At 44.4% G+C, this 26,696-nt stretch overlaps 1 protein-coding gene across 1 annotated transcript in view; it reads left to right on the top strand.

Moving 5' to 3' along the window:
• The first annotated feature begins 848 nt into the window (after positions 1–848).
• The window catches only part of IL1RL1 (interleukin 1 receptor like 1), a 43,062-nt gene continuing 17,214 nt past the window's right edge, over positions 849–26,696 (top strand). The window contains exons 1-8 of the mRNA XM_048857487.2: positions 849–961; positions 7,131–7,201; positions 11,371–11,569; positions 11,899–12,073; positions 12,163–12,331; positions 16,679–16,747; positions 17,602–17,734; positions 17,818–17,975. Of these exons, the coding sequence (XP_048713444.1) occupies positions 7,138–7,201; positions 11,371–11,569; positions 11,899–12,073; positions 12,163–12,331; positions 16,679–16,747; positions 17,602–17,734; positions 17,818–17,975 (967 nt within the window). The 5' untranslated portion in view covers positions 849–961; positions 7,131–7,137. The remainder of the gene's footprint in view (positions 962–7,130; positions 7,202–11,370; positions 11,570–11,898; positions 12,074–12,162; positions 12,332–16,678; positions 16,748–17,601; positions 17,735–17,817; positions 17,976–26,696) is intronic.

Genomic DNA, 26,696 nt, shown 5'->3' with positions numbered 1-26,696 from the left:
TTGTGGGATTGGATTAGGAGGACTAATTGTTCAGTTGTAGTTGTTACACCAGCACTTAACTGCCTGTAGTAGCCGTGCAATGATGCAGAGTGCCATGGTGGACAGTGCAATGGTTAGCCTTGTCCAGAGCAAGAGTAACAATGCCAGCAGTGGTGGTAACAGGTGTAATGATGGCAGTGTACATATGGTGTGTTACTTCCACACTGGGGCTTTGCAGCAGTGGTTGCAATGTCAAAGCTTTCTGGTGTATACACGTCCTGTATTGTTGGATTGTTTGTTTGGTAGTGAGAAAAAGTACAGCATAATTCCTGAAGAAGTCCTTTAAAGGGGCTACCTCATGGCTGCTTCCCTCACTAAAAAGCTGCTCCTGCTATTCCAGCTCTGGTCACTTCTTTGGCCTTGCTGCCTGGCCAGTCTTTCTCAAGTTCCTCTTCTGTGCTCTCTCTACCCTCTTTCAGTTCATGTTTTTGGTCCCTAGTGTTCTTTATCTGTCACTTATTTTTGGTTGTTAATCAAAGTGAATCATACAATGCCTTTTATTGACCAAGTGCAGCTCTGTCCTTTTCTGCCAGATGTTTGTGGGGAAGGGTGCACTGGAATTAGCCAGCAGGCTTATTACATTATAATCCAAAGGCTCTAAAAAGTTGATTTAAGTGTTGCACATAGTGATTAATAATGAATGCAGTGTTGTTTAAGAAGTATATTTATTTCTAGTTAGCAGAGACCACATCTGATAGGCACTGGTTACCAAAACAATTTCTGTGTCTACTACGTGATAAACCCTATGCAGTGGGAGGTGCCTTGAAATGAGGTTACATATCTTGTTCCTACAGGCATGAATTGCAGAAGCAAGTTTATAAAGTTTCCACTAATCTCTGGCATGTGCTGTAATAAAGGAATCAAAGTGGAGGACAAGACACACAGACTCAGTTGATTCTCTCCATTCTGAATTGTCCAACTGGTAGGTTCAATTTCTATATTATAATTTAAATGTAATTCAGTGTGTGATGGAGAGTCAAAATAAAGAGCACACAAAAAATAATTCATGTAGGAAACTGAACATTCTGTGGGATCCATTCCTTTAGCATGAATAATTGTATAATCTCATTTACAAGATTCTTTATTTGTGATGTAAACAATGTTGAGTAAAAGAAAAGTGAGGGACTCCAAGTTTGTGTAGAATACAGGTAACTTTGGAACTAAAATGAATGACCTCCCTTGAAAGGAGGTTCAGTTTGAAACTAACATTTTTCCTTCAGTTTCCTGAGCTGAACATTTGTTTACAATTCAAAGATATGAAAGATGCTTCTTGTGTGCAAATGGGTTTTGCAGCACTGTATTTTCCATGTTGATATACCTGCCTGTTTCAAAACACTGCATTACTACACTATGTACAGCAATATGTACAGCACAATAATTAAAAACTGTTATATTTTAGTGTTGGGCTTGCTGAACTATACAGTTACAGTTTTGACTAATGTGGAAGGTACTGATTCCCTTGAGAGCTATTCCTGGCACTAAGTCCAATGCTATGCTCATTATTTTAAAGCATCATTTGCTGTCAGAGTGAAAGCATTGTGTATTGCTAAAGGTGTGAAAATAACATCTGAAAGATGAATGGGTGCTCATTATGAAGGCTTCTAAGATTTCTTCACATTATGGGTATCAGCTGGCATTTTATATCAACGTCATAAAACATTGTGAATGAGTAAATTACTATAGTATTAATTGTCAGTTTTTGCTAGTGTGAAGCGTATGCATGTTATGTTTAGTCATATTTGTAAACAATATTATAAATAATATCAGTTATGTATTGCCAATATGCAAGTTTGGAAAACAGCTGATAATTGTGTTTGTTAACACAGCTGTATTTGGGGGAGGAAAATTACTTTGGTAGACAACTATTCTTTATAATATAATAACTAGACCCTGAGCACTCTCACTGCCTGTGAAATCAAAGACAGCTGCTGCCACTTGGCACCTTACAGGGTCTGACATATCTATTCAGAGAAATATACGACATTGGAAGGCATTCCTGTGTGTTCAGACTTTGGATATACAAAGTCTCCTTCACATGGGTAAAGGTTTGGAGAACTGAGCCCAGAAAGGTATATCTCTTCCCTCAGACCACGGAACTTATTATCAGGGTCGAAGGAAAGTTGCAGTAAAGCTGTTGGAGAATTACAGGAAAAGCTATTTTATCTAGAAAATTGACATTTTTGGCAGGATATTATGGAAATAAATCTACTGAGTAAGTGGTTTTCCAGGAAACTGTTAGGTAGTTTTTACTTTAAACATATTGTACGTTCCAAATATATCTGCAAAAGTTGGGGATGGGGGATCATATTCCTCTGTAAATATACAATACTGTCACATAGCCTGAATCCTACATCACACTATTTTAAGAGATTCCACAAATGTTTGAGGGTCCAAAGTCAGGCTGCCCCTGTCCCTCAGCCAAGATACAGGAGTCATTTGCCCATTCTTGCCATTCTGGAACCATGGGCCTGTCTCCTCGCACCTTGTATTTTGTGCAAACACTTGTGCCCAGTGGATGTAACATGTTACTAAATGAAAATGGTAGCATTTTACATCTGCTTTGTTCTCACACTTTACATGATTGTAAATGATAGCACAAGGTATAAGGTATTGGAGAACCAGGTCCATATTGCCAGGTCCATCAGTGTGTCTAAACAGTGCTAATCTCTGATCCAGCTTTTGTTGAGGTCATTTGTAGATTTGCCATTGACTTCAATGGAAAATGGAAGCAGAATCAAGTTTTGTTTTTTTGAATTCCTGAAAAAAGTGTGTTTGAAAAACACACTTCTCTAATTATAGCTCAACATGTGCTGTACATGAATCAAGATCCCGCTGAAAACTGATGCCAAGGCACATACAAGGAGTTTTATGAATGTAGTGATACGGTGCAGTGAAGAAGCAACACAGTGGCTAAAATTATTTGGGGAGAATTTACCCGTGCAATGCGACTATTTTGCACCCACTCTGCTGGTGCAAATTGATCACAAACCCAAAAGCCTCTCCAGGAAATACCCTTGGAACAAGGGGCCTCCTTTGCAATCTAGTTGTCACATCTGGTTCCATGTGACCCCTGACGCTGGTGATATGCCAGTTCCAAGTCCTGGCCAGTGCACAAATTAGGGCATCTGCGAGTTGTGCCTTCGCTCCCCTCTCAGTCCTGTTGACTCTGGCTTGGTTATCTTTTGTTTGGATAATGTTGGCATTCAAGTCGTGTTCCACTAGTGTGAAGTGGGCTTTGAAGTTAAACTCTTAATGTGAACAAGGAAGTGCAGCAAGCCTATGGACTGGTCTGCACTACAGAGTCTTTGCCAGGATCGTAATGTCAGCAAAGGACACTAGTGTAGATGCAGTATATGCTGGCAAAAGAAGATCTTTTGCTGTCAGAACTTCACCACCTGCTCAGATGATATTAGCTATGCTCACAAAGCACTATTCTATCAGTATAACTGCACCCCCGCCAGGAGTTTTGCTGGTATAGCTGTATTGGTGGGGTGAGTGATTTTTTTTCACACTCCTACCCAACATAGTTATGGCAGCAAAGCTTCGAAGTGTAGACCAAGTCCTCGTTAACTCTTTTCTGTTACAGCATTATGTGTCCAGAGACAGAATTTTTGCAAGGCAAATATTCCTTAATTTATATAAAAGAAAGCTTAGAGTTTTTTAGTGAATGGCCTATGCTACCTCTCAAAAATTGAGAGTTGTGAGTGCTCATGAATTTCCATTAAGCTTCAAACCCTACCTTCTACCTATGGCATATCAACCTCTTGTTGCTTGCTTGCCTGCACACGCACGCACACACACACATCACCATCTTGTCACACACATATCACCCTCTTGTCACTCTCTCTCTCCCACACATACTCTCTCTCTCTCTCTCTCTCTCCGAAATTGGAAAGAGAGTTTGAGTTTGGACAATTTCTTAATCCAGGTAATATGTGCAGTTATTAGAAAGCAGATTGCTGATCATCTGTGGTGGCCTTTAACCTTAATCTCATCTCAAGCTCTTTCCAGCTCTGGAATGCTCTCTGGTGATTTGCTGCCTTCTCATGGCATGCCAGATTTCTAGCCAGATTTTTTCAGTCCTTTTGTTCCTGTAGAACCCAATGTGGCTGGAACATTAGACTGGAAGAGTCTGCAACAAAAACAGTATGCAGCATTCTGGGTTTTTGAGTACATAAGCCATGGCCTCTCCACTTTGTCACCATTGGGGATTTCACGCCAGTAATGTGTTGGATGAAAACGTCTATTTTCATTGTCTTTGGGGAACATGAAGTTTTTCACTTGCTGTGGCCCATGCAGTACAAGGAAGTCCCTCAGGCTACTGCTCAAGTCGGTCCAGAGTCCTGGATCATCTAGACTTAAGGAACTAAACTCAGGAGCAGCTGTTTCTTGCACTTCCACCACACTCTTCTCTGATCTACACTTTTCTTCAGGAATGTGCATGCTTACATCCATTTGAGATGGAGAGATGGATGCTGCAGTAGCTGCCAGGTCACCTGCACTCTGACTAACTGGAAGATCAGGCATCTCCTCACCACTCACATCCTCACTGGGGCCGGAAGGCTCACTCTGAACATTTGTGTCTATGTATCTCAGGAGAGCTCCTTCCTGCTTAGATAGAAAAGCTTCCTTTGCTTTCTTTCTTTTTCTGAATGCTGCCCCAGAGCAGTGTTTTCTTCTTTCACTCATGACTGCTGATCTGTTCCAGCTATAGTGGCTCTCAACACCAGGGCCGGCTCCAGACACCAGCGAACCAAGCAGGTGCTTGGGGCGGCAAATGTAAAGGGGTGGCAGGATGTTGGGCTCTGGGACGGCAATCCGCCCTCGGCAGCGGCAGGAATTTGGCTGCCGCTCCGTTACAGTGTGTTTCGCGCTCAGCGGCAATTCGACGGCCACACCATTGCTCCGCCTCCGTGTTCAGTGGCAAGGTGGTTTTGTTTTTTTTTCCCCACTTGGGGTGGCAAAAACGCTGGAGCCGGCCCTGCTCAACACTCAATTGAAGGGGACAAATAAGCAGGCTGGTAGCAGGGCCTGAGTGAGGGATGATATCAGCGTCTTAAGGGCCTAACTGGCTCCTACTACTTCAGTTGACTCCTCAAGTGGGTTCAGGGAAGCAGCAGGAAACAGAAAGCTCCCTGAGAAGCTGGTGTAAATCAGTCCAGGCTCCTGGGGGTGCTAGAGAGGTACATAAGAGGCTCCTCCTCCTCTCTCTCTCTCCCTGCAGCTCCTGCTGCTTTCTGTTATTCCCTCTCACCTTTTCTCCTGCCTGCCTGTTCTGTCTTTTGTGCCCTCCTTCCTCCAGCACAGCACTCCACCATCTCTGTGCATCTAGAGCAGAGAGAATACATATGCACCAGCAGCAGACACAATTTTCTACACTCTGGGTCCTAGTGGCGCTCCCCCACCCCCACCCCAGTCTGGCACCTGAGGCGGCTGCCTCAGTTTGCCTCATGGTAGTAAAGACAGTGTACTTAACACATGCAGTATGTTACTTACCTCTTTTCCAGTATCGTTCATGCTTTCTTTATCTCCAAGCTCAGTTGTTGTAATTCACTCCGAATTAGGGTTCTCTTGAAAACTGATCTGCAACAGATGCAAGATATGGCTTCCCAATTATATTATGACATAACTTGAAGTTGTTGTGACATGTCATATTATGCAGTACTATTACTGGATATGTCACAAAAAATGGTAAAATAAAAATAAAATACAAGGTAAATGTTGAAAGCAAAATTTTATTTTGAAATGAAGTTTTTAAATTTTCCAAAACAGAGGGTTTTTTTGGCACATCCGTTTTGTAGGAAATTTCAAAAATCTCAAATGAAATGTCAAATTTTCTTACAAAACAGAAATGCTGAATACGGTAAACTGTTACGGCTGCTTAGTTTAGCTGGATTGTACTTATTCTGTCTTCTGAGATGTTGTCTGGATTCTTCTTCCTAGTGTATGTGCAATGTGCCTCAGGTAGCACGTGACCAGGATTCATCACTAAATTTGGTCCACTGGTTGGATCATCAGCTTCCCTGCACTGGGCCAGGCACTGATGGGGAGTGCGACATAAATGCTGATCCATGCCCTCCGTGTGTGGATTGAGCTAGGGAAAGGCTATATTTGCAAATCTCCATAAACGAATACCAATTACACCATTTTTTCCCTAATAAAGTATTTTGCTGGGGAAGTGCTGAGCCATGCTGCTCAGTGTGAATTCTAGCAGGCATTGTGAAGTCTCCAGAACTTTCTGGTACTGTATGTAATGGGAGTATGTCTGCTGCTACACCCATTAAGAGGGTGCAGTGTGCACTCCCTTCCTTGCACATCTGTTTGGGCCATGTCTTCACCTCCTCTTTGGCTTCCTTAATGTCATTAATGGCACGAATCCTGCACGGTTCTTGTGCTTAGGTGATTGCAAGGGTTGAGGCTGACACCACCCTGCATGAGGAACACAAGATTTGGAGGCTTCTTATGCCTTACCTGCTATTATGCATTTGTGCATGGGGTTGAGTGCAATCTTGGCCTTCATTAGAATACAGAGATATTTCTCATGCTTGCATAAGCCAAGAATTGTTCAACAGCTTTTGCTCAAACTTTTGGAACAAATTCACCTTTTAGCAAAGACCAAGCTCGGGAAAAATCAGCAAAAATGAATAATTTTTTCATAAACATAAGAACGGCCATCCTGGGTCAGACCAAAGGTCCATCTAGCCCAGTATCCTGTCTTCTGACTGTGGCCAATGCCAGGTGCTTCAGAGGGAATGAACAGAACAAGCAATCACTGAGTGATCCATCCCCCATCATCCACTCCCAGCTTCTGGCAAACAGAGGCTAGGAACACTGCTGTGAGCAACTAACACTGTAATGGCAGCGTCAACATAATCTAACTCTCGTATTAGTTTATGAGGCAAATGCTATAAATCATGCTGCAGAACTAGCATACTATACAGTCAGCAGCCCGTATGACTCAGTTATCATCCCACTGTACTGTTATCTCTTAATCGATGTGCACCTTTATCTGTACTGCAGCGATAGTACTGTGAATGCAGTAAGAGAGCACTCTGCAAAATCCCACTCTTTCTTTTTATTTCTTGATTTAGAACCGTGATGGGCCTTCTGCACTTGATCCTGCTATCTACTTTCCTCTCAGCTTCCATGACATCAGAATCATGTAAGTCTCATGTTACAAATATGTGACTGTCTCTTCTACAGAAATAGCTTGAAAGTCCCCAAATAATGGACACTTTACTTAAAAGTAGCTGGCTTAGTTCAAGCCACCAACCACAGTTTAAAATTAGTCCCAGATAGTATTACCTCAGGTTATTAAAATACATCAACCACTGCCCGCCTCTGAGATATTAAACTAAGGGTCTTCACTAGCAACATTAAAGTGCTGCTTTAACATGGCTGTGTAGTCGCGGCACCAGCGCTCTGAGAGAGCTCTTCCAGCGCTACAAAAAACCCACCCCCATAAGAAGAGTAGCTCCCAGCACTGGGAGTGCCGCTGTCTACACTGCCACTTTACAGTGCTAAAACTTGCAGCGCTCAGGGGGGTGTTTTCTCACGCCCCTGAGCGAGAAAGTTGCAGTGCTGTAAAATGGCAGCGTAGACAAGGCCTAAGCTTCCTTTGTCTGCTTCTGGTAGCTATGCAGGTGGAAGGTAAAGGTGCTTTATGAAAGGATAACTGGTATTCTAGGCCCCCATTCAACAAAATCACCTAAGCACATGGTTACGTTTCACTGAAGTCAAGCATATGTTTAAGTGCTTTGATATACTGGAGGCCTAGCTAATATTTCCTCTCTCATTAAAGGTGATTTTTAATGCACATTGCTGTGTGAGATATTGGCTAAATGCAAACATGACTGCCACGCTTTCGTAGGCCGGGCCCGCCACCCTTATTTATGTTAGTAGTCCCTTCTGCTTCAATGTGACCACGCAAGTAAGGGCTCCTGGATTGTCTCTACAGCCACCATCTACCAGTGTAATATTATTTAGACCTTACATATCTCTCCTACCTAACTCACTGAATTGCATGTTGATTCGGACAGTGTGAATATGAAAGCAGCTATATAAAACACATTTCCGATTATAGGTTTCCATATGTGTAGGTTTACATATCAATCCCAATTTACAAATGAATTCAATTTATTTAAAAGCTAAATTCTGCTTAAAGTTGCACCAAGATAAGCTGCCTTGACTTCAATGGGTTTAGATCAAGTCCCTAGTCTCCTTTATAACTAGGCTTGGCAGAATTTGATTTAAATTTTTTTTTGACAGATATTTCAGTGTTTATTTTTAAGCATTTTTTCAATCTTTATCAATTTAAATTTTAACATTTGTGAGAAATTATGTGGGGGTCACATAATTGTTTAATGACAGCAGATGTTAATCTTCAAAAAGTTAAAGCTTTTAACCATTAAAATACAAATTTTCAACATCACATCTGAATGTATACAAAGTAAACATCTTTAAATCAAACTCTCAAGCAGCATTTTTCGTACTTTGTAAATTTCAATTGTTATTGATGGAAGTAGTTTTTGCTGGTTTGTGTGTATATGGTGAGATCAACATTCACTGATACTTACCAATAAAAAGCTAATCCTTCCAAACCTATTTATAACCTTTCTCCTCCTCCTTTGTCTTTTTAAATGCTTCCATTTTAAATGCGTTCCTCCTTAGGCCAGGCAATGCTGTTACATCCTGATACTCCTGACACTTACCACTTCCCTTAAGTAGCTTTTGGGAAGGCAGTATTTCTAGCCTGACAGTAAGTGTCTTTTCTGCCAGAGGGATTTTCTCCATAGTTCCATCCGGCTACCTCTTCTCTTTCTTGACTCCTCTCTTGTTTTCCCTCTCCTCCATCAGGTTGTCTAACCCCCACTCCCACTAATTCTCTCTCATCTCTCTTTTCCCCAATGTGTATGTAATTTTGAGACCCGAGTGTCTATCTCAGAGCAGCTGTTTCAGCATTTGGGTGCTCACACTGGTGCACAGCCAACTAAATAATCAATTTTCAGTATCTATGTACCTAAACTGTGACATAGGACTGGAAGAGATCTCCTGGGTCATGGTGGTCTCCAGTCTTCTGATATCTCAGACAACCCTGTCATATAATCCCATTCATAAGTGCATCAAGCTTCATCCTAAATCTAGTTAGGTTGTTTTCCCCCAGTACTACTGTCGGGAGACTCTTCTAGAATATCTCTCCTCCTCCTCCCTCTAATTTCCATCCTACATTTATTCATGACGATTTTATGCCCAGTCTGAGCATTCAAATATTGAAGTCGCCACTCTAGTTTGAAAATTGGGTGCAGTGTCTTTCCCCAATTTCCTGTCTCAATTTCTCCATTTGTTTTCCTTAACTTCTCATTTTATCCTGCTTCCCCAATTTCTCCTCTAATCACTCCCACTATTTTCCCCTCTTTTCATCTCTCCACCAGATTCTGGTATCCCCTCTCCTGTCCTTCTGGTTTCTTTTTCTTATTCTCCTACTTTCCTGGAACTTCCAGAACATTCTGCATTTTTGGCATGTATCCCTGATGGGGTGTGTATACAATCTTCCTTCTTCTACTGGTCCCTGTATAAACGTTTCCCTTTAGAACCTCCTGCCTATGTGGTATTTACAGGCACCTAGATGACAATACAGTAACTCCTCACTTAACGTTGTCGTTATGTTCCTGAAAAATGCGACTTTAAGTGAAAAGATGTTAAGCGAATCCAATTTCCCCATAAGAATTAATGTAAATGGGGGAGGGGGGTTAGGTTTCAGGGAAATTTTTTTTTTGCCAGACAAAAGGCAGTATATACATTTTAAACAATTTTAAACAAGCAATTTAATACTGGTATAAGTTTTAAACAATTTTAAAGAAACAATTTAATACTACAATCATAATTGCTGAGTATGAAGCAATGGGAGGTGCCCCCGCCTTACCCCACACAGGCACAGCCCACTGGCACTGCAGACAATGAGGCAGGCAAGGAGGCTGAAGGGGCCGTAGGCTAGGAGAAGCACGGTGCGCAGCAGCAACGGCAGCTTCCCCTACTGTGCAAGCACCAGGGGCGGGGGCTCAACCCTCGCCCCCCCCCCATTCTACCCCTTCCCCCCAAACCCCCACCCTTAACCCACCTCTTCTCCCTCCCACCTCCTTCCCCTTTACACCGTGTCCTTGCTCCTCTCCCCTCCCTCCCCTGCCTCCTGAACACCGCAAACCAACTGATTGCCCCACAGGTTTAAGTCCCTGCTCTGAATCAGGCAGAGCAGGGATTTTAACCTGAAAACCAATATATTGCCACAAAAATTTTCAATTTCACTGAATTTTCCGATGAACAATTCCTGACCTTACTTTTGACTATTTGATTCTGGTTTAATTCTGGACTTCCCTCTGTCTCACGTAGTGCTTATTAGTTCTATAAATAACTTATTACATCATTCATGAAAAGAAAAATTTAGAAGGAATTAAAAATTGAATAGGACTAAATTAACCCCTGTGCTGACTCCAGAAAGTCTGCTGTTGCCAGTGTTCCATAGTTTAACTATGAGAGTAAGAATCAGTGTCCTTATATGTTTGTTACTTCATGGAGCTGCTAATCAATTAACTAAAACCATAAAGCAATCCTATTGTCCACTATAATGTGCTCTGGTAATTTAGTTTCATACCAAATCCAGCCTAAATTCCTTTTTCTAGCTCACAGGAAACATGTTGCACTAGCAAATGCAATCTGAACTTGAAGTGAAGCATTTGTAACAATGGGTATGTTGTATACTCATATGTTAATGAGAAGAGTATGTCACTTTGGATTTGCACTTATGTACTAAAAGCTAGTCCACACCTGAAAACTGCATTAATTCAACTTAAAACTGATTTAGTTAAACCGATGCAACCCCCTGTGTGGTTACTCTTATATCACCTTAAACCTGGTTTATAACAGCTTAGTTTCCACCTGGTGCAACTAACATAAGCCAGGTATAAACTGATATAGGAGTGGCTCCCTCTCCAAGTTGCACCAGTTTAACTAACTCGGTTTAAAATTAGTTAAACAGGTCCAGTTTTGCATGTAGACCTGGTCTAAATTATACCTCAGCATACTGTTCCATGAAGAGTGTCTCAAGATATGATGCATTAATGATCATACAACAGCACGACTCCTTCTGAAATTTTATTGCATTTTCCGATTAAAAATGTGTAAAATATCGGATACTCACAGGGTGAAATTCTGGCCCCTTTGAAGTCAGTGTCTAAACTCCTATTGACTTTAATGGGGCTAGGATTTTACCCATAGTTTTGCCATGTATTTTTTCTCCAGCCAGGATTGGGAACTTTTTATTTTCTTCTTTTCCAGTTCATGCAATGGAAGACGAAGCTTTGGTTGTAAAATGTCCCCAAGACTGTCAAAATAGGACCGTCAGATGGTATCACACACAAAGTAACCAGCTCATTCCTGCAGAAGAGGGTGGACGGATACATTCCTCTGGGCGATTTCTTTGGTTTCTGCCAACATCAAAAGAGGACTCGGGAAACTACACTTGTGTTACATGCTAGTAAGCAGAACACTGAAAAATGCAAGTTTTAAGGCTATAATAAGCACAGATGTCTGTTTTAGTTAGATGGACAGTTATAATCCCAATCTGTATAATCTCACTTGTTTTCATGGTATCCATTTGAATCCCTGAAACTTTTATATACCAATTGCTATTTTTATGTGGCCATTTCCCCCACATCTTTTAACTGCAAGAGAAATACAGTATCAAGTGCATACGTATAAAGCAAAAATAATATTCAGTAGAAATTGTAGGTTATTTCTAGCTAATCCCTAGAAATATTCCACAGCCCTCTGTGTCTGATCTGTTTTTATTTTTATTTTTTTAAGTTATAATTATAAGAAACAGTACACTGTGAGTGTGATGGTGTATCCACACAAGCAAGGAATTTGTTTCCCAAGTCAGATACGTTATCCAAATGATACCGGAACGTTAACTTCTGGAAGAATTGTTTGCCCTACGATTGACAATTATGAGAATGCTACTATTGTCAAGTGGTATAAGGTAAATAAAAACACTAACAACATCAATGAAAATCAGATTATTATTCCAAGTTACGTACAGCCATGTGATGAAAGTGTCTTATTTTTCAGGACTGCAAAGCTCTCCAAGGACCACGTGAAAAATATTTAATGGGAGAGAAGTATCTTTTTATTAAACATCCCCAAAAAACTGATGAAGGATATTATACTTGCCATTTTACCTACACGCACAATGCAAATGTATATAATGTATCAGCGACAAGACCCTTTATAATTAAAGGTAAGATGGTCATATTGCTGCTTAATAAGATAAGGATCACTACCTGCCTTGCTACAACAAAGTGAATTTTGTGTGTATCATTAAAGAGAAAAAAGTTCTCCACTAGTTTGTTGCTTCTTGATGATGAAGCTTGTGACCAGCTGCTTACAACAGATTTTTGTGGGTGGAGAAGGTTGAGATACAGAGCCAGGTTGGGCTCCATCTCATAATAATCTCTTTGCCTACCAACACTGCCTTGGCCCTGAACTGTGCTTTCTGACCACATTAAATCTCCCAGCAGCAGCCTCTGACAACATTGGCTGTTGGATGTGATGATAAAGTTGCTGTTCTTGGGGCTATTCTGGCTGTGCTCGTTTCTGGAGGCAAGAACTTGCTTCCTTGGTTCCCTCAGTGGAGTGCCACAAGGTTCCATTCTGTCCCCTTTGCTGTTTGGTGAGTATATGACAGACAGCTCAGACAAGATTGAGGTGATGAATATAAACAGAGGGAAACGTTTTGAGTTTTGTGGATGTGTTTTGAATTTAGTAGATGCATGAGACTTCATTATTTTGAAAGTGTATGGGCCTCTCATGAGACAGGAGTGGAATTTGGGGTACACTTTTGATTGCTGTCTTATCAAGGGGGCCCAGTGTTGTGACCATGGTCAAGGACAGAGCTGACTGGACAACAATTCCATTTTGCAGCCACATTTGAGGTTTTGAATTTGTTTTGGTTTTGATCCTCATTGGAATGTGGCGTGATTTTTTTCCCCTTCTTCCTCTGAAGCATAAGAGACGGCCACAGCTGAGGGTGGGACACTGGAGAGGGAGGACAGGTGCTCTGAGATGGTACCAAGCATTCTCTCCTCTCTCAGGTGCTTGGCTGGTGGGTCTTGCTCACATGCTCAAGGTCTAACTGATTGTTATATGTAGGGTCTGAAAAGAATTTTCCCCCAGGTCAGCATGGCAGCACAAATGGGCAGATTGTTTCTCCAGCACCAGGCCTGGTTCACTTGCAATGATCATCGGGCATATCTCACTTAACTAACTCCCTGCAACTGCACTGGTGCACCTCAGTCCCTCGTGTTTTCTGATTATGACACACAATCACTTAGACAGTCGAGGTAGGTAAGGTAAAATATTTTATTGGTCCAACTTCTGTTGGTGAGAGAGACCAGCTTTTGAGCCACACAGAGCTCTTCTTCAGGTCTGGGAAAGGTACTCCCAGCTTCAGCAAAATGCAAGGTGGAACAGATTGTTTAGCATAAGTAGTTAGCACCTATTCTGAGGGACCATTCCAGGTACATTCACTACATACCCACAATCCTTTTGGGCGTAGCAAGGCCCCAGATGGTCCCGGTGCAAGAATAGATTAGGGACCCCTTCCTAATTCTGCAATCTAAAATTTTGCTTACTTTTATCTTCTTGGAAAATCAAAACATATCCAACTTATCCATAAATACACAAACACAATATGCAGACTATGTCTACACATTTTTGCAAGCTATCTACACTTTATTTACACATTTGTACAAAATTTTTACTTGTAGTACAGTGCTAAATTTTATAGTGCAGGAGCCCTGCAGAGATGATCTCATGTTGGTAGTTCTTGTGTGTGATGTCACCGTAAGATACAGCACCTATATTTTAAACCTAACATTTTACCAGTAAATAGAGGCTAATGGAAGATCTGTGCAAGAACAATTCTCAGACTTCCCACATTAGTAATAAATACACATATTGTATCAACATAAACCACACATAACTCAGTTTTGATATGCCAAAATTTAAACTAACAAACCACACCCAGAGCAGGCATGCAGTTAGTCAAAAAGCCCAAGAGCGTTAGTCAATATTGTGTTACTCCAGATTCAAGCTGGTGCATCTCTACTGGAACTAAAGGAATGGAGTTATTATGCTTCTGTCAAAGGGGAGGAATGCAATGGGGAATTAAGCCCCAAATCCTTCACCCACAATTTTGCCAAGGAAACACTTGGCAATTTGCACACGAAAAGCATTTGCTTTGCATTTGCCAATCACATAGCTGTGCATTAAATGTAAGTAAGTGTTATCACCAATTTCCAGACCACTCCTGAAAATGTGGTCTCTGCGTCCCAGAAACCAAACACCAGGATCCATGCTGCCATTCAGTCAGAAAACCAAAGCCTAGTATAACAACAACTGCCTCTTCAGCACTTTTCAAAGTTCACGATTCCTACTTCATTTTCCATTACTGTCTAAGTAAGGCCCTTAAGGTAAAGCTGTTTCCATACAATAAAAATGTTACCTGACCTTGATAAAAAGCCATCTTCCACCAATATCTGTAACATCTTCTGTGGACTTCTAAAATATACTCACTAGTCAGATAAGGTTTGATTCTATCCCAGATGGGGCAAGATTTACTGGTATGCTTCAGCTACTTTCGGGCTGCTCCAGAAACCCAGTTTAGCTGGCTGATCAAACCAGGTTGATGATGGTTTTCCATTGTCAAAATGTTGCACAGGAGCTGGAGTGCACCAGTGAATTTAGACTAGTTAGGAGAAACACACATTCTAACAGTGAAAACCGATTAATTCTCATCAGGGCTCGCTCCTCATCTCCCCCCTGAAATCTCTTCCCCAGCCTCCTCAGCCTCCACCCCCTGAGGCAGGGGTGCCCCATCCCCTGAAACCCTTCCCCTGGGCCTGCTCAGCTCATCCACAGTGGGAACCTCCACACCCCGCTCCCATCCCAGCCTGCACCCTCTGCCTGGCCCCCAGCAACCTCCAGTCTGCTCTCCCATACCTTCCCGGTTGAGCTCCTCACTGTTGAAGTAGCCACCACTGTGGCCTCTGCCGGGGCAGCAGACCCTACGGGGGATGGGCACTGAGCAGCAGGTGTGGACAGGGTGCAATGTGAAGCTTCAGCAGTGCTCGCAGTGCCACCAGGATTAGCTCCAAGCTGCTCAGCATCTGAGCCATGGCCACAGCTGCAATCTTACCCACTCTGGGGATGGGGAGCCCATGGGGAGGAGGTGGGAATGCTTCTCGAGTGACCCAGCTGGGGGCTGCTTACTACTCCTCAGAGTCCCCACCAGCTGGTAGTCAGCTGCCTAATCTGCCTATGTGTAGACTGTGGCATAACTACAATGGTGCCTAAGGTAATGGGCCCCCATAACCTTAAGGGCCCTAGCACGACTGCACCACATGCATCATTGTAGCTAAACCACTGCTTGAGGGCTTAGTGTGCTGATCTAATTCTCGTTGTTGGGCTTGGTGTAGGGGTGGCTGGGTGGCGTTGGTGGCCTGTGATATACAGGAGGTCAGACTAGATCAGCATGGCCAACCTGTGGTTCCAGAGCCACATGCAGCTCTTCAGAAGTTAACATGCTGCTCCTTGCATAGGCACCGACTCTGGGGCTGGAGCTACAGGCGCCAACTTTCCAATGTGCCGGGGGATGCTCACTGCTCAACCCCTGGCTCTGCCACAGGCCCTGCCCCCACTGCACCCCTTCCCGCCCTCTCTCCCTCCCTCCCAAAGCCTTCTGCACACCACAAAACAGCTGATTGAGAGGTGTGGGGAGGGAGGGGGAGGCATTGATTGGCAGGACTGCCAGTGGGCAGGAGGCTCTGAGAGTGGGAAGGTAGGGGAAGCTGATAGGGTGGTGGGGCTGCTGACCTATTACTGTGGCTCTTTGGCAATGCACATTGGTAAATTCTGGCTCCTTCTCAGGCTCAGGTTGGCCACCCCTGGGCTAGATGATCTTTGGCCTTAAACTCTGTGAAAGCTGGAGTCAGCGGTATGCAGCTGTGCACAGGTTGTGCCCGCACACTGGAAAATGTGGACCTATAAATATGTCAGTAGCATTATTACTGAATTGCCAGCTTCCCCAAAGGACAAGTGCCATCACTGCTAATAGGTCAAGGAAAAGGAATCTACCAAGCTGAAGTGATGGGCAATGGTCCCTTGCTCAACTGCCTGAGGGAATTCCCCATCCTGTCTTTAAAAAAGATTTAAATGTTACTAAAGAGCGATGTAAACAGGTGAGAAAACATGACAGTGCATAACTAATTTTTCTTCTCCACCAACTAGCTAAAGCAACATGCTTTAGAAAGATATTCTTTCTTCTTTCCCCTTGTTTATGAGTATTGATGTAAAAATGCAACACAAATTAATAAACAACCTTTGCATTTCATACAAATATGCAGATTTTCCAAAGGATGTTGTCTTGGGAGTAAAATCAGATAATTCTAGTAAATATATGGACCACTGGTGTTCTGGTGTTAGCTTGCATTTCTTCTTCTGCAGTGCTAAAAGGTTAGCATGGCAAACTAGAATGATAATGTGGTAAGGCTGTCTAACACTTGCTTTCCTTTTACCTTAATTTCAGTATGCCCTTCACCTATACCTCCCCGAATTCAATATCCAACAGACAATGCTGTAATAAAAGTGGAGTGTGGTATGTATCAACTTCTTATCTTAATAATTTTTAAATGATGTTCTGCTGTGGGTTGCCTAACTTGGGATTGATAACAATATTATTGATAGAATTCTTCACCTTGAGGTTACTAGACTTCCATAGTGACAGAAAGTTATTTCCATTTAGTGGGTTATTTGGAGAGAGGCCAAGGAAAGATCATGTAAACTGAGCTCTCATCTCACTACTAGACATATTGCTTCCTAATCATAGTTTGGGTGCATTGGGCAGAGTGTGAGGATAGATTGCGTTGACTTCTGTGCTAAAGGATTTCATTTTTCCAGGTTGTCAGTTTAGCACCTTTTGTGCAGAGCAGCGGGTTCTGTCTGGGTTCTCTGCTCAGTGTCCCCATTTGGTTCCCTTGTTTTAAACCTATGATCTACACTCCTATTCCTGCTCCCCCACCCCGCTATTATTTGTCCCCTGGATTTAGTTGATCCCAGTTCCTGTGGCTGCTCCCTTGATTAAGGGGATGGACCTTTAGTTCGAGGTGGTTCTGTCCACCTTTCCAGGACATCAGACAGACCTTTTGCAAGCATTTTAATTTACTTAAAGAAATAAAATATTCTAAACTCTTTGCTATAATGAATCTATAATTCCCTATTTGCAGGAATGTTAGAATTCCTCTCTCTCCCTTGCACATTACCAGTTTATGCCATGAAGTGTAAGATTTGTTAACCTTATTTTCGGCCTTGCCAACACAAACTTGCACAGATATAATTAAATCAGTTTTAATTCACATCTTCCATTATTTGGTGCAAGTCAGTACAACTCTTATTTTGGAATTTTGCTTGTGTCAAGGATTATTTACAAAATTCCCACTGACTTTTGTTTAGGTTCTCCTGTGGACATTAGCTGTAGAGCCCTTCTGGGGATTGGGAAGCAAAATATAGCCGTTGTTACATGGGAGGTTAATGAAATCAAAGCTGAAGATCTCGATACTTCAAGGTTTCGTGAAGACCGTCAATTGTAAGCATCATGTGAAATAATTTTCATATTTTGCAAGCTGTGTCTATCCATTAACAACTAACAGTAACAACGTTCTCTACTAGTTTTATGGGACGTGACTGGGAATACTATGGAGAGTCCATTTTAAATATTGAGGAAGTAAAGGAAGAGGATTTTCTGTCGAATTTCACATGTGTAGCACTAAATGAAATAGAACATGTAAAGCTCACGGTGACATTACAGCTCAAAGTGCCTTGTAAGGGTAAGGTACCTTTCAATTTTCATACAGTTTGAAGAATCAGAAATATGTGGTTGTTTGTTTCAGTTGGCAAAAGTAAAATAAAAAAGTACCATCCCTCCCACTGCCACCCGACATGGTCAAACTATACAACGTATATATACTATACAACTGTATATTCACGAGCTATAATATGGAGAGTTTTGTTGGTGGACTTGTGGAGATCTGATCTTGAAGCTTTAGGATAAAATCCTGGCAAAATTCCCATTGACTTTGCTAGGGTCAGGATTTCACCCTCAGAGTCTAGTGTTCTGAGGTAGGGGTTCTCAACCTTTTCTTTCTGAGCCCCTCCCCCCCACCCCCCACCCCCCCCGCAACATACTATAAAAACTCCCAAGGCCTACTTGTGCCACAATAACTGGTTTTCTGCATATAAAAGCCGGGGCCAGCATTAGGGGGTAGCAATCAGGGTAATTGCCTGGGGCCCCATGCCACAGGGCCTCCCACGAAGCTACTTTGCTCAGGCTTTGCGTCAGCCCTGGGTGGTGGGGCTCAGGGCCCCAGGCTTCAGCCCCATGCTGTGGGGCTTTGGCTTTCTGCCCTGGACCCTAGCGAGCCTAACACTGTCCCTGCTTGGTGGACCCCCTGAAACCTGCTTGTGGTCCCCACAGAGGGCCCCGGACGCCTGGTTGACAACCACTGCTCTGAGGGATAGGATGCTGCTCAGTGTAAGTGTGGAGTGTTGCATGTATAGTGTAAATGAGAGGTTCAAAATGACATGTAGGGGATCCAATTCTGCGTTCATGAGCATGTCGCTGCCAAATCACTCCTTCCTTGTGGCGAGATTAACCTGCCTTGAATCTATGCAAAGCAACCACTTGCCCATGTGCTTAGCAGCCTGCCGTGCACCACAGAAGGACCCCAGGATCTAGATCTGAGTCACAGATCAGCGGGCGGCATAGCTCTGACACGAGTCTCCGTTTCTCTTATCAGCAGTGTTCAACTACTCTTTTTATCGCTTTTTGAAAAGAAACTATTGCTGCTAGTGCAGGACCAAGTCAGGAAACACAAAATCTTCAAGATCTTAAAAAAAGAAGTTGAAGGTTGAGCTGCCAGTTCTTGTAGAGCCAAAGGACTGCCCTTTCCCTCTATGCTCTTCTAGTCAGGTTCTTATGTCACCCTCATCACTGCGCACCTTCCAGAAGTGAAGTAAGCGATGTGACTCGCATTCTCTCCTCAAGGGAGAATTGTGTGCGCAATGGTTTGTTTTGGTAGGGTGTTACTTTGGGGGTGGTTGTTTTTTTCATGTACAGGCTGCTCAACGTGTATGTGAGAGAAGGCAGGTTGAAGAAGTGCACCATGCACTTGGAGCAGATGACTGTGAGGTTTGGGATGGTCCTTCGCTCCTGGGGGAGTTTGTTCCCCAGTCTCAGACCAGCCCCTAGGAAAGTTCTATGTCCTGAACTTGATGAGCTTGAAATTTTTATAACAGAAAGTTCCATTGTGCCTGAGGAGCAGAGCTTCTAATTATGGTCTCCATTCCAGAGCTTTGGGTGGTCTTTTAGGCTACATCTACATTACACATCACTGGCGGCGACATGTAGAGTATGCGTAGCTGCACATCGCATTGAATAGCACACCATATCCACACTATGGCGTGTAGCTACATATGTCAGCGAAAGGCTCTGGTAGAGGGGAGGCAGTGGGAAAGCCTTTAGCAGCTCCGCACTACAAGAGCCTTTCGCTGCGGTGAAGCACCTCTCCCCGCCAGAGCCTTTCTCCGCTGCCAGAGTTTTTCCCTGTGGTGGGGCAAAGGCTCTGGCCGTGGGGCACTGTCAGAGATTTTCCCTGCTGCCTGGAGTCTTTCCTTGTGGCATGGAACTGCTGGAGCCTTTCTCCACTGCTGGACCCCATACCCACTGCTGGAGTATTTTCCCGGGTTGGAGAAGGGCTCCAGAAGTGGGGAGGCCGCGGGCACTACACAGCTAAAAATAGCAGTGTAGATGGGGAGGCATGGGTTGAGGAAGTAGAGAGCTGTGTAGGTTATGCATTCAGGTTCATACCCACAGCCTTCAGATCTGTCTTTACTCACCTAAGCTGTGCCTCACCATTTACACTGCTATTTATACCTGTGCTCTGGGGACTATGCGTGTATGTACACTACACCCCACCAGAAGAAGAGTGCAGTGTAGACAAACCCTTAGATATGCTAAGCGCAGGGCACTGAGTGCCTTGGAGATTGGACCTTGGCCTTGACTTGATAATCTCTGGGAAGCAGCATAAAGAACGGGTTTGATATGCTCATGTTAGGGAAAAAGGGTTTCCCTCCCGTCTGAGGTTGGGAGGGTAGCCTTCCCTGGACTTCTGTATTAGCCAAACAGAGTCAGGACTCTTAGATAAAATGAGGCACTTTAATGCTAGCAAGTACGACAGCTGAAGGGCTCACCAATTCCTACACAGAGGAATATGGTGAAGCCCTGAACAAAGAACAGAGATGAGCTTTTATAGCCTGGTTCAACATACAGTGTGATATCTCTTCCAGTTCAAACCGGTTAACCCAGTCTGTTTGAAGTTCTGGGGTAGGTATGAACATGGAGGCTTATCTGTATAAGGAATTCTTTCCCGAAAACGGGGAGTACAGGTTACACACAGTTCACATTCCTTCTACCCATAACCTTAGAGAGAAGACAGATTAGCATAGAAAGAAGACAGAAGCCTAGCTTTACATGATTATAGGGTTGTTTTCTGGTTCTTTTCTTTATCAGTTCCTCCCTTTGAGCCTGAAGATAATTGTCTTACATGGCTCATTATTCATTGTTTAACATGTTCATATGCTTTTCATCTTGGTTAACACCACCCTTTCTTATATATAATATTTTTGCTGGGCTCATGGCTTTGGTACATACCCGGTGGAAGAGGGCACAACAACTGGACACACAGCAGAACAGCAGACCAACAATCATAAGGAATCCCACTCCATACACAAACAAGGTTTTTAGCCATCCAAAGTTAGGCAACCAGCTGGTGAGCCAGCCCCATAAGTCAAAGCCCACACTGGGAGAAATATAGGCCTGCTTATGAAAGAAGGCTGACACGTTTGCAATTATATTAGTATCCGTGACTATGCGTCCGCTTTGATTCACATAAAGGCAGCATGTGGCATTGAGAAATGTGCACACCCCTCCCTGCGCACTTAAAAGCTGATCCAGGGCCAACCTGTTTTGCATACTGTAGCGAGCTAGTGAGCTTATTTCTTCTTGTAAGGCTTGGATTGCATCTCGAGTGGCGTTAGTAAATATTTCCATTTCGGCTGACATATTTTTTAGATTGTATTCAAGTTGGCCCACCCCCACCCACGGAAAAAGAATACGGAAGGCTCGCATGCCTGCACTGCCTTCCTCGACAATAGGATTATAACAGGTATCTCGACAGGTTCGTCGAGTTGTGTCTTCGATTTCTATTAAGTCTCTACAATGCATCCCTGCTGGCCAGGCAAAGGCCACCGTGCATCTTCCTAACCACTTTGGGGGCAAGGTTTTTCCTGCCCAAGTACCACATACCCACCATAAATGGTGATCTCCTAATACTATGCTATAGTTGTCTTTGTTGCCCCCTGAGTTCTGAGAAACGTCCTGCAATTGTCCCACCAGGGATGCAGCATCATCAGGATTGGGTCCTATTCCCCCCAAGTTCCATAATGTAAGGCCAGCAAATTGAGTCGTATTTTCTCTGAGAATGTACCCCACATAGCCTCCGGCATGGGCATAGTTGGCTACCTCAGTACCATTGGGATACAGCAAAAGAGTAGTGCTTGCATTTTTCCCCAAAATTAGGATTTTCTCACAGTGGGTTTTTGGGTATTTTCCCAGTGTAGTTTTACCTCGGGAGCATAGTGACTGTTTCTCTACGCACAAGGGGGCCTTAACGAGCAAGTCTGGGCGATGGTTCGGGATCCAAGTCCTAAAATCTATGGGTCCCCTTCCCCTTTTTCCCTTTTGGCCGTACCACGCCGACCCATTTTGCCAAGAATCGAGGAGCGCTGGAACTGGCAAAATGGGGAAACCTTGCAGTGAATGGGAGGAGAAGTGGGAACACACCCAACAATCACTAACATTCCAGGCGTCAGTTACGTTTTGGGCTAATTGTAGAAACGTATTTTTATCCCAACCCCCCAGGTCAGAGGCCCAGGTTAATGCCCATAGCCATACATACATTATAAACACTACCGGCTACTAACAACACAAAACAAACAAAAAATAATATTAATACAATATTTGTAACAGCATAACTAATGCTCCACAGTTCTATAACTGCTTCTGATTCCGCTGACCGATCGGTACACAGTTCATGTAGAAGCGGCGGTCATGATGGCAGTCTTTGGGGATGTTGGAGTAGGAACCTTCTTACAGTGGCTGCAGTGCACCCATCTGTCGATGCCCTCGACCTTCACTGCAGTCGGAGTAGTCAGAAGGACTTGGGCCGGGGCCAACCACCTTGGTTCCAGGCAATGCTTCCTTCGATGGATTTTAACACAGACAAAGTAACCTGGAAAAAGAGAGTGCGCACAAGTATCAAGCGGTAAAGGTTGGGCATCTTTTACTCTGGCCCATGCATCACTCAATGCATCTTGCAACATGCGACAATAACCCGCCAACTTACCTTGCCCAGCCATTAATGAAGTTTTCGCTGGGACAAACCCGTCTACACTGGTTAGGGGAATTGGCAAGGGTTGGCCAAATAGAATTTCGAACGGTGTCAACGAATGCTTCCTATGGGGTGTATTACGAAGATTGGTTAACACTATGGGTAACACTTCGGGCCACTTTAATCCAGTCTGCTCGTATGTTATCAGCCCATTCACCCTTTCTACTTTTCCTAAACTTTGTGGATGATAGGGGGTATGCAAGGCCTGTTTTATGCCGAGGGCCTTCACTAAGTGTTGAATAATTTGGGAAGTGAAACGGGGGCCTTGGTCACTTTCCAAATGAGTCATTATCCCAAAGCGGGGAACAATCTCCTTGAGGAGACACTTTGCTACGGATACTGCATCTGCCCTTCGAGTGGGGAAATGCTCAACCCACCCTGAAAAAAGGTCAACCAGGACAAGCAAGTGTTTTAGTCCTGTCACTGGTGGTAAGTCCATGAAGTCCATCTGGACCACAGTAAATGGGTAGTCAGGCAGTTTGCAATGTCCCATAACTTGTAGTTTGATGGCTCCTTGATGATTATACCGTTGACACAATTCACACTGTGCAGTTACGGTCATCGCAGCCGCATGGACCCCCGGAGCAAAAAACAACTTCTCCATTTGAGCCACTAATCCCCCTTTCCCAGGTGCGAGTCCAGGTGGAGTGCCTGGGAAACCTGAGGGAGGAGTTGTCTTGGGAGAACTGGACGACCGTCCGGGCTGACATAGAGGTTGTCCTCATTTAGGTGGCATCCAATGGATTTCCAATGGCTAACTTCGGCCGGGGGCGTCGTCTGCTGGGCAGAGAGCAAAACGGCTGGCGTCACTGGTTGCAGTAGCAGGGGTGCCAAAAAAGGAAAAGGGGCTGGAGCCCCACAGAGGGCAGCATGACGGGCCGCCGAATCGGCTGCAGCATTTCCCTTGGAAACCTCGTCCGAGGCGCGGGAGTGGCCCTTACAGTGTGTAACTGAAACAGCTGCAGGAAGTTGAATAGCCTCTAACAAGGCCGAAATCAAGGCAACATGGGAGATCTGAGAGCCACTGGAGGTAAGGAACCCACGATGTTTCCAAAGTTGTCCAGTAGAGTGGCATACTGAAAAGGCATATTTGGAGTCAGTATAGATGGCCACAGTTTTGTTTTCAGCTAATTGACAGGCCCTAACAAGCACCACGAGTTCTGCTGCTTGCGCTGACTTTTGAGTAGGTAAGGCATGCGCTTCAAGCGTTGTCATCAGGGTAACAATTGCATAGCCAACTCGTAAGGCTCCAAACTCATCCCGACAGGCGGAGCCATCACAAAACAATTGGAGGTCAGGATTCTGCAATGGAATATTGGAGAGGTCAGGACGAGGCGTGGAAATCAAATCCACCAAGTGGAGGCAATTATGAGGTTCCCCGTCCTCAGGCAGAGGCAAGAGGGTTGCAGGATTCAGGACTTCGCAGCGGCGTAGGGTAACAGCCTGATTGGCGAGCAAGGCCAACTTGTACCTGGTCAATCTGGCTGCTGTGAGGTGCTGCGTGGATCCACAATTAAGAAGCGCTGCAACGGTATGAGGCACCTGAACTAGAAGAGGGTGGCCCAAGGTAAGTCCCGAAGCTTTCTCAACCAATACAGCGGCAGCTGCAACGGCGCGGAGACAGGGCGGAAGACCCTGAGCCACTGGGTCAAGAAGGGCCGAAAAATAAGCCACCGGTCGCTGGCCAGGCCCAAAGGGCTGAGTTAGCACACCAGACGCCGTGCCAGATTGTTCATGGCAAAACAAGGTGAAAGGCTTTGCGTAATCCGGTCTTCCCAGAGCTGATGCAGAAGTTAATGCTTGTTTGAGGGCTGTAAGGGCGTTGTTGTGTAGAGTCATCCATGGCAGGGGTTTGGGAACGGAATCCAGCAGCAAATCAGTGAGGGGGTGCACTAACTCCGCATAAGCCAGAATCCAGGCTCTACAATAGCCACTTGCTCCCAGTAACTGGCGGAGTTGTTTTTTAGTGGTAGGCCTCGGCATACTCAGAACACTTTCAATCCTGTTCTGAGTAAGTGCAGTAGAGGCATATGAAATACAATGCCCTAAATATTCCACCTCGGGTTGGGCAAACTGTAGCTTGGAGAGTGCCACCTTGTGACCTTTTTCGGCCAATGCAAAAAGAAGGATTTGAGCGTCTTGTACACAGGCAGTCTTGTCTGTAGAGCACAATAACAGATCATCAACGTATTGAATCAAAGTAGAACCTATGGTCAACGAAATAGAGTCCAGATCTCGCTTTAAATACTGGCTGAAGATGGTAGGCTGGAAGGAAGATGGTAGGAAGATGGTCTCCCTGTAGCCCTGAGGGAGGAGGGTCCATACGTATTGACGTCCGTCAAAGGTAAAGGCAAATAGCAACTGTGAGTCTGGGTGCACAGGGATGCTGAAAAATGCTGAAGACAGATCAATCACAGTAAAATAAGTAGCTCCTGGGGGAATAGCAGTTAAAATAGTTGCTGGATTGGGAATAACCGGAGCTCTCGGGATCACAATAGCATTAATCAGTCGGAGGTCATGCACGAAGCGGTAAACCGGTTTGCCATCGGGGCCAGGCTTGGGTTTCTTAACAGGAAGAATAGGTGTATTGCAAGGGCTGGTAACCTCTTTAATGATTCCTTGAGTTAAAAGCTGTTGTAGGACTGGCCGAATGCCCTCTATGGCCTCTTTAGGCAATGGATATTGCATTTTTCGGGGCAGAGGGATGTCTGTACGGTAAGTGATATAAACCGGTTCTGCTGACTTGAAAAGTCCAGTTTCAGTGGACGCCGAGGCCCACAATGCTTCAGGAATATCAGATAACTCAGCAGGGACAAGGGGGGCAGTGGGTGTCATTGTGGTGGCATTAGTGGCTAACAATGCCATTACTGTAGCTTCAGGGACAGAAGTAGGGACTGAGAGATATAGCCCCTCCGGGCTGCAAGTTATAGTTGCTGGTAGTTTACATAACAAATCTCTGCCTAATAGATTTGCAGGACAGGAAGTTGCAATTAAAAAGCTATGATCCTCTGATAACGGGCCAAGCTGGACCGTTTGCTCCGCAGTTAGAGGAAGGGCGCACACAGTGCCACCAACCCCTATAGCTTTTACGGTTGCAGAAGTGGTAGGAAGATTGGGGTCCTGTAGAGTACTTCTATCTGCCCCGGTGTCAGTTAACATTGAATAAGTTTTTCCTCCCACCACAACTGGAAGTTCCAGGTGGTTTGCATCCAACTGCACTGTCCAAGAAGCGGAGGGATTCCTGGCGGGGGGAACGAAGCATTGTGGGCGGCTAGCTTTTAATCAGTACTCCCTTCTTCTCCCCCCCTTTCCTGTACCCTCTGGTAGGCTTGCATAAGAGGGTCAGCTGACTGGAGGGGGTAATTTGGGCACTGGGCAGCCCAGTGTCCTTTTTGTCGGCACCGCCGGCACTCATCTGGCCCTGCCCTCCCGGGCCGTGGCTAGAAGTTCTGACCTTGTGGTCCCCATCCCTGGGTAGAGCTGCCTCCTCTTTCGCCTTGTCCCCAAAAGCCTCCCCTCCTACAGCTTGCATCTCGTCCCCGAGAGCCGTCTTGGAAACCTTGCAACTGCACATTAAGGAGCTTTTCGGACCTTCTAGTGTCTAATTCCTTCCTATTCCTCCAGGCATGGGCTGCTAACCCCACCACCTCCTCCAGCGTTTTGCTTTCATAAGCTGGTTGACTACACACATACTTCCGAGCGAATGGTAATAAGTTTTTTACATACTGGCTGATCACTTGTGTTTTTGCTACAGGGGAGGTTGGATCTAAGCCGCCGTGGTTTTTCAAAACCTTACAAAGGCGGTGGAAGAATTCCCCTGGGTGCTTATCGTGCTTTTGAACACATGCATCTACCTTTCCCCAATCATACACAGGCTTAGACATATCCTCTAATGCTTCTAAGATTCGCTTTCTCATTTTATCCCACTCTTGAACGGTCTTTGGAACATCCCAATCCATTTCAGGTTTCTCTTGCGGATAAGCCGCCCTGCCTTGTACCGCCTCTCTAGCTTTCTTATACACCGTTTCCTTCTCACCCTCA

Source organism: Caretta caretta, chromosome 1, assembly GCF_965140235.1.
Source record: "Caretta caretta isolate rCarCar2 chromosome 1, rCarCar1.hap1, whole genome shotgun sequence".
NCBI lineage: Eukaryota > Metazoa > Chordata > Testudines > Cheloniidae > Caretta > Caretta caretta.
The sequence above is the reverse complement of the archived record's forward strand: the minus strand, read 5'-3'. Positions and strand labels throughout refer to the sequence as shown.